Here is an 8,839-nt window from a genome sequence, read left to right as displayed (position 1 = left end):
TGACGAATCTGCACAAAAAGTCGACCATTTTTTTTTGCCATTTTGTCTACTACATATACCGTTTTGTGCTGATCCATCATGTGGGGTACAAGAAAAAGGAAAGGTCCAAAAATGTGTGTTAATTTCCATAGGCAATTTTGCTCGGTGATTTGGAAAAAAACAGCTGAATGGAATTATGACAAATTTGGCAAAACGTTAGAATTTTGTTCAGAAAGTATACTATTAGTGACTTAGAGTGAATCCATTCAGCAGTTTGATGGATTAGCCTTTTAAGGGGGACTCGAGTTGGGCATGAAGTGGTTAACCCTCAGATAAAGTTAGGAACATCTCGATGGTTGGTCCCACAGGAGTTCTGCAGTACCGACACATTTAAAAACTAGGCCATTCTGAGTTGCTAAAGGAGCTTTTTCTCCTGTTGGTCATTCCAGTACTGTGGTACCGAACAATGTGAGTGATTGGTAGCAATGGTGAAGGAAAGTTGCTGCCACCATTAAAGGACTCTGTCTCACCGTCTTGGAAAAAATAATAAAAGCCACATAAAGGGGCAGGGTGGGCACACCCTAGCCTCCAGGGCCAGATGGCAAGATCCCAAAGGGACTCTATTTTAAGTTAAATTAAAACTTATGTTGCATTTCCGATCCCACTGTACCAGCACCCTGTATGTAGTATCACTGTGGCATCACCTGTGGTAAGTTTACTATGGTACCAAAAAAACATTTATTTTTTTATTACAACTGTCTGGTCATAGACCAGACCATGTGGCCAACTGCCATAGTACAGGTCATAGGCTGTGCACAGTGGGGATTAACCACTAGCAATGGTTTGAGTGCAGGGCCAAACCATAACTGCACACTGCTGAAGGCTGTACACAGCAATGGGTGTTGGGTGAAGGACAGGCTCTGAGGCCAACTCCCTCCTTGGTACGGCCAAAGTCTAAAGCAGTGTCAGTGGCGGTTGGTGACATTGCAGTGGGTTGGGTGCAGGGCCTAGCCACAGGCCAAGCCCAGTGTCCAACTCCAGGTCATGTGCAGCGGGATTGGCTGTTTCCTGGTGATAGTTGCAGGACCTGGCCAAATGACAGGCCCTGTGCCAACCCCATGCTGTGCACAGCCAAAGACCTTGCACAGGTTGGGTTGGCCACTCCCAGTTAATCGATTGTCCCATTTAACACGTCATGAGTGACGCAATATGCGCGGTCATAAGCAGTGCAAGATGGGAGCGAAAGATATGGTGCAAACGGTTTTTCAGTTTTTAAACATTAGTTATTTTCTTATTTCAACACCAAACTATAAAGTCACTTCAACCTTTATTTTTGCCAGTGAAAAAAATATTCAGCAATAATCACTGTAGCAAATGTACCTCATATAAAGTGATGACTCCATAGGTTTGCACTGGCTCCCTCCACTGAAGAAATATCTTTTCTTCAAAGGTACTGCCTTGGATTGATTCAAGAGGTACAGCACTTGGTACTAAGAATGAAAACAGAGAACAAAATATATTAGTTAAGGTAACTGACCTAGCGATGTAACTCATAACATTTAAGCTGCTAGGGACAAAGCCACTCGACTGGTAACAGGTTAGTATTTAGGTGGTAAGACACTTTCACATTAATAAATACAAGATATATACAATACTTGGAAACAGTGAACAGTTTCCCTTCCTCATCCATCCATATAGATCTTCAAATTGATGTTCACACTGGCTTTCACAAAGTTTGTTACACAACTGGGTGTCTATGTATTGATGCATTCAGTTCAGCCAATATTTTCTGTGAGCCACATTCCCAAGAGCATTACCATCGGCCATTGAAGATACCTGCTCAGTGTCTTACTTCCAGGGTAACATTCTGATCTACAGAGTCAGGTCATTCTCAATAATTGAATGCTGTTGTAAAGATTTATTATCATTTGTTAAGCTTAACATTAAACAATAGGAAGCGTCACATAAAAGTTCTGTATCGAATGTCCATGGGTATATGCTTTTTAAATACAATACATACCTTAAAATAGAAACTCATGAAAGCCATGTTACGAAAACCATCATGGTGACGCTTTTAAACAAAGTGATTGATAGATGATGGGAGATTCAATTCGAAGGTGATGCCCAAACTTAACTTTCTGAGGAGTGGAAGGAGTGGTTAAAAAAAGCAGTTGGCTGTCCAAAAAGAGGAATAGCCATTCCACCCCTAGAATTTCAGTGTTTGCTATTTTTAGACAAAAGAGGTTTTCTTGAATCCAATGCTGGAAGTGATTTAGGAAACTAATGCAATGGTTAGGAGTTGTTTTCCAGATGAATGAACATCTGTGTGTTTTAATGTACGTTTTGAAGTGGATTTTCTACTGCATCTTGCAGCTGATGAGGTGGGCGCATGAAGCAGCTAACAAGAATGTGAAAAGGGTAGGCCCAGGAGTACACCACACAGTGACCCGCAAGACGATAACTCTGCACATCTCCGGTGTACTTGCTGGGTGCAACTGCATGGGGAAGACCTAATCCAGGTTATGATGTTCCCAGCTAACCCACACTCTTTTCAGTCTGGAGAACAGCATATCATGGCCAACAGTGTCCTAAAACACAGAGAAAAAGAAGAATCAGAGTAATTTGCTAATCATAATTGAGCGCATTGAGTTCGGTTTCAACCCCATTAACAGGGTAATTGAAACTAAGCAATTTTGTGGTAGTGGCTTTTTTTTCGCATAGTTATGGATTTGTTGTATCTGCCACATAACCAATCATATTCTGCAGATTTTGTCTTTTTTTGTTAGTTCTAGCTCAAATGGATCAAAAAGTTACTAAACACAATTTGACATCTTGGCGCACAGTAGAAAGCCCTTCGCAGAGATGAACTTGTCATCATTCAGTTGCTAAACTGATACTAATGAGCTGAAAAGTTTGCAGAGACAGTATTACCATGTGTAAAAATGACAAAATAATGAAGTAATACTATCAAAATATGGACCACATTATGCCCCATAATGTGCCTTTTCTTGCCGTACAATTTAGTCAGCCCTGCCACATAATTTGCCACATTGTTCCAGTGGCCCTACATATGAATAAGGATGCATAGGAATAAGGTGCCAATTTACCAACCAGATGGGAACGTTTTGTCTGCTAAATACAGCCCTCGTGCTCTCTCAACTCCACCCATCTCCCTGTGCAGACTACATTTCTTTTTGTTTGTTCTGCAACACCTGGGTTAAATGGTTAAATGCATTCATTAAGACAGAGGTTGGAGAAGACCTGGCTGGGGGGTGGGGGGCGAGGGGTGAAACAGTTTCAAATTCCGTTTGGAAAAACGGAAATATTAAAACTTCAATTAAAAATGTATTATGAAAAAGAGGAAGACATTGAATACATTCTTGTTTGTCCCAGACTGTTTGCTTTCTGTTCTATGTTCAGCTCTTGCTCATTAAATAAAGCAATTAACTATCTTCTGGTAGTTTATTTGCAGCAAGCTTATACATTGTGTGTAAGAAGCGAATTGATTTTTCGAGTAAATCCCAAATGAGAGGTAGGTAATGCAGCAAAGACACAAATTGTATACTTGACAACCAGCTGATCAGGGCAAGTCTCTGGGTCTTTCAATGTCTGTGGAAGGCTAAAATCTAATTATTATCAGGATTTAGTAGAGTTGGGTGATGGTGAATTTTAATAAAAACATGGGTGAACTTTTTTTAAATGTAATTCTGTGGACATGGGCGAAGTTTACATCTACCTTAGCCACTGTGGCTGAAACTAATTATTCTCATAAGAATTTCACACCTCTGCTTGTTGACAGGATTTCCTTAGTTACCATGCCTGCCTCTTGTCCTCTGCAATTCTTTGTTCAGCCTTTGCTGCCCCAGGCATATTTGCTTAAGCTAAGGGTCCTCTTCTGCAGTACAGGCAAATAATTATTTTTCAGATATATTTTAAATAGGAAATCTGTTATGTCTCTAGGCGGCTATGACGCACTTAAAATGTCTGAAAATGAGTGTATTTCAGGAAAAGCTGCATTTACAGACTGTGAATTGAAGACCATCAGCTGTCACCATTAAAAGTTACACATTTAAGGTTCAAATTAATTATTGTAGAAATAAGCCAATCCCATAAACGTTTGAGTGAATGATGTACGACATTAAATCACAACTTGAACAGTCAGAATTAGAAGGATACAACATTCACCCATAGTATTAGAATTATGAATATACGTAAATGGTCCACATTAATAAAAGTTTTGGTTAAATCTTTGCATTTGTTTTTTAATACAGATATTTAACACAAACATTATCCCAAATGGAAGCATAAGTGGATGTAGTTTTGGGCTAAGAACTCATAAAAAAAGGAAACAGCAAGGTTGTATGCAATTAGTAAACACATAAGCAAATTATAAACAAAATGAAATGCAAAACTGGTCTGTGTATGGTGTTTTTACCGTTACATAAATCGAATAATCAGTGAGGTTAAAATAGAATGTAAAATAGAGTGTATGGTTCAGAGGCGAATGGGATTTGGGGGTTAACCAACTTTAACCATGCACACAGAGCGACCTATCCATTGCAGACTCAACCTTATTCCCACCCTTCATCCCTAGGCGCCAAAAGCCATTCAACTCATCCCATGCACTTTACACACTAGACTTCCAACACGTAATTTATGAATGTATTCACACCTTTCAGCGCCGGCCTGGTGTTCTGACCTACTGTTAATATATCATGGCAGGGGCCACTTTTACAATTATAGGGGTGTTCTTTTATCACAGAGCCTGCTGTGCCCCAGCCCAATTAGCAGGGTCCAGTCCCCCACAGAGGACCAAAACCAAGAGCCCAAAAAGTGAAACAAGAGTGGTTTTTTTTATCATTGTGAGAAAGGTTGCATGCCACTAACATGGCACACTGTGATGTGGTTTTGGCCTCATCCTAATAATCGCATCTGCGACGCATAGGCAATTATGAAATAAGCAAACTATTTCATGGACTTCACAGTTCAAGACTCCAACGCAGAGCAAAGTGCTAGTTGTGTCTGGCTTCAATGGGTAATATACCGAGTGGACATTTTGAAATAAAGGGCACTGTTGGAACAGACTCTAATTTCATCAGCACCTCGAATGTGGTGCACCATGGGTTCTTTAAACAAATAAAAGAGTTGATACACAGGTCTTGGAGTTACCTGTGCCACTGGTAGATTCCCTCACGTTTTTATTTTAAAGAAAGCGGTAACAAAATATTAGTAATGAAACTGTTAGAATTACATAGATAATTAGTTTGAGTTCAAAAGTATATGAAAAAACACATTCTATATTAATATGTGCTAAAGATATTCAAGTCCCAAAACAATCAAGACTTGATAATCAGTGACAATGGTTAAAACATCTTCAAAAAGAGGCAGCATTTCAATGCGTGAAGTGCCAATTTCCTCTGAGAAATGAAAGAATCTTTTTGCCACGCAATGGTGGAGGTCTGATTGGCCATGAAATACGTTTTAGTGTTCCTGCATTCGATGGAAAAAAATATTAATTTAAATGGAAATTCTGAAAAAAATTGCCACACATATCCCTTGTAAGAGTGCGCCACAGTACAGTAGATTATGAGGATTTCGGCTAATGATATTCCATGCTGCATTAAAGATATATTTGTCGGAAGAATTATATGGTGAATGGCTGCAGCATACCAATGAAAGAAGGGGTTTATTCAGAAAAGAATAAAAGTGAGGATGTGGAAAAGCAGGGGGTAACACAAACTGATAGGAAATTCCTTCTGAACAGGATCGGCAGCTACAGGTAAGAGCTTTGGGGTAGGGGAGGGGTGGGGTAGGGGTGGGGCAGGGCTGGGGCGGGGTGGGCCAGGAGGAAGTCAACATACGATGGGATAGGGAAAATAAAATTAATTAATAAAACCACTTAACTTGCACTCGCCGCATCACCAATTTGGTGATGCAGTGAGCGCAAGGTAAGTGGTTTTATTTATTTATTTTATTTTCCCTATCCCATCGTATGTCGACTCCCCCCCCCCCCGCCCCGCCCTGTCGATCTTACCTGTACCGGCTGCACCTGCTTCTGAAGGAGACATATAATAATACCATACTGTGCCACTACATAGACAACAAAGGGATCCCTGCACCTGCGGGTAAAGAAATGGAGCCCCTGCTGGACGTGCTCTAACTCAGGACCCACGTGGGTTACTGCCTGTGCTGCAAACAGCAAAGCTGAACAAGAGTGGGTGCCACCTCCAGGTCTCTTAAATACGCTGCCTGAGCTTTGATTTAACTTAAAGTCATTGGCAGATCAAATTGTAGAAATTGGCAAACTGATGTAAGACCAAATGCGTAAGATCAGGACCGGATTGGGAACCCTAGCAGAAAGTTTGAAACCATCCCTGCTCTATTCCTCCTTGCTCTCTCGTCTCTTTCTTCTCCTCTCTTTCTCTTCTGAAGCCCCCAACCATGCATGCTATAATTACCTGGGGAAGCTGGAGTAGGTGACAGAGGCACCACCTGCATCCCCTGCCCTAAATACCGGTCTCCGATTGCTCAAGCCCACCATGGAAATGTTAGATGGACAAAATAGGGCACTCCAGGCCTGTATAAGATGCACATGAAAGGAAAATAACACTCAACATTGTTGTCATTGTGATGCTAACACACGCATTTCCTATGTAAAGAGTTTGTGGAGGGTACGATTCTGGTTTGGTGAGGACTGTTGAAACAGATATTAAGTTTTGAGCCCCCATTTAAGCCCTCGCTGCACAAGTAGGCTACATCTCTTCAATTGTTCACAAAAAGTAGGTCAAGCCCTTTAATTTCAAGATACCGTTACAGACCTTCCAACCTCAAACAGATTTGAACCATGTAAGAGAAAGGGTGGAGCCTTGGAGAGAGCAGGGTTGAATGGGGGTGTGGCATACAGTCTGTTAATTCCCCAGTAACCACAGACCGACAAAGGAAGGCCATGGTCACAGAAGACAGGGGAGGGCCTGGGCCAACCACAGGCAAGGCAACTACAGAGCCTCCACACATGAGCAGGTGCATGTGTTTCCAGTTAGAATATACCCACCATGTGATAGATGCTCTTCGCTGGGCGAACTTATAAGGAGTGGCAATATCACGAGACACAGTGTCATCATGCCAGTTGGTAGATATGCCATCGGTGAATACCTGTAATTTTTTCTGCACAGCCAAAATTGTGGCTATTTAAAAAGTGTCTTCCACTCAACATTCAAAAAATGTAGCCTACAGAGTATATATATTGAAAAAAGTACTTTTCACTGAGTATTGTCAGGTACTTACATGTCTTCAGTTAAATGATCTGAAGAATTCCCCATCATACAACCAGTGTTTAGCCTAAACTAACCACAGGTAAAGGTGTTTTCAGTTTGTAGTCGTTGGCTAAAATGTTTTGTGTAACTATTTCTTTTTATCACTGCTGGAAAATATATGAAAAAGCCTGACCTTAAGATAAAGATGAGTAATTAAACTAAATGTGTTAATGAATGGTATCTTGTCAAAGTTTAAGAAAACTTGTAAAGCTCTTGCATATTAGCCTACAATGTTTATTTATCGTATTTAATGTGACTAAGAGGGCCTCATCAATACTGCAATTAATCTCCAATGCTAATGTGGCACGTCACTGACACTGAGGTTTGAAATATTACAAACTAGTCTATGATTAAAGGACACAAATTGTAAATTGGACGCAATTAAGCTAGCAGCATGTGCTTCCTTAACATGTTAAGAAATACTAATCTCTCTTTGGACTGTGGTTCAACTTTGATAATACAGACATGATAATTACCGTGACAAAGGATTTTACTAGAGAACATGTTCCATGAGTTGGGATTAAACAAAGGCAGGACTGAATCAAATATTGTAGTATCATTATGACCAACTCCATCATTGACCTAGGAGGATCGATTCAGATGTTATTATCTAGAGAGTTAGAAGTATTCCAAAGAGGTGTTTACCCTTGAATGCAAAGTGGTATAAGTTTAAAACACGCCAAATGTTTATTTCAGCTGTGATCATGATTATTGTATCTACAAATTCTAAAATACTTTTTTTCAGGATATTAACTCTATTCTGGCAGGATATCTAGGGGTGAATAAAAAGGCAAAGACTGCTTTAGGAAAGCTACAGTTACACAAAGATAGAGAAAGTGTCAACTTTCCAAAGTTTATTAATAGTCACCTGGACCATTTTAAAGAAACAGTGATTTCAACTTCAGATCAGGCCTCAGGGTACATTCCAGCGTGGCTTTTGTTAGAGACAGCTGGTCTTTTCCAATCACACTGCATGCATTAATCACAAGTTGTAAGTGGTTTAATTGAAAATCCTTTCCTCACATTCAATTTTTATCGAACTAGCTTAATCGAAACATTTTTATTGTATTTTCTTTACAAACTGGTTGGTTGGTTTCCTCAAACCCTTTTGGAGAATGTCTTTCTTTCTATAAACTGGCATATATTTAATTATTTTCCCCTTATGTCAACCTTTTCCCTTAGTGTACACAGGCTAATATCTGCTTTTTTGTTAAGTGCTTATCATATATGTTTGAAAGGGAGGTGGACGTTTTGAAAGCTATGCTCCTCTCAGTTCAACAGTGACTCCTGAGGAACAGCAGTAAATGGTGTTGTCCTATTTGCTTTCATGTTTCTGTGTTATTCAAACTGTAAGGTTTGCTGTTTGTTGCTCTTAGCCTTCGAGAAGAAACCACACCCACCAACACTACGAACAAATCCAAAACCTACAGTCAATCAAAATTTCTTATGTGCAGATGAAAATCCAGGGGCACCATGACCACTTTTACATCCTTGTAGTGGTGTCAATGCATTACCAGAACTTAAACTTTTGGGCCAGTATTTAAAGT

At 40.1% G+C, this 8,839-nt stretch overlaps 1 protein-coding gene across 1 annotated transcript in view; it reads right to left on the bottom strand.

Annotated features, from left to right (window-relative positions):
- Positions 1-8,839, bottom strand: part of PTPRM (protein tyrosine phosphatase receptor type M) — a 1,525,420-nt gene that overhangs the window by 744,655 nt on the left and 771,926 nt on the right. Inside the window, exon 9 of the mRNA XM_086967355.1 lies at positions 1,360-1,469. Coding sequence (XP_086823481.1) covers positions 1,360-1,469 — 110 coding nt within the window. The remainder of the gene's footprint in view (positions 1-1,359; positions 1,470-8,839) is intronic.

This window comes from Lissotriton vulgaris, chromosome 4_1 (genome assembly GCF_964263255.1).
Source record: "Lissotriton vulgaris chromosome 4_1, aLisVul1.2, whole genome shotgun sequence".
Lineage (NCBI taxonomy): Eukaryota > Metazoa > Chordata > Amphibia > Caudata > Salamandridae > Lissotriton > Lissotriton vulgaris.
This window is presented reverse-complemented; position numbering and strand designations above follow the sequence as displayed.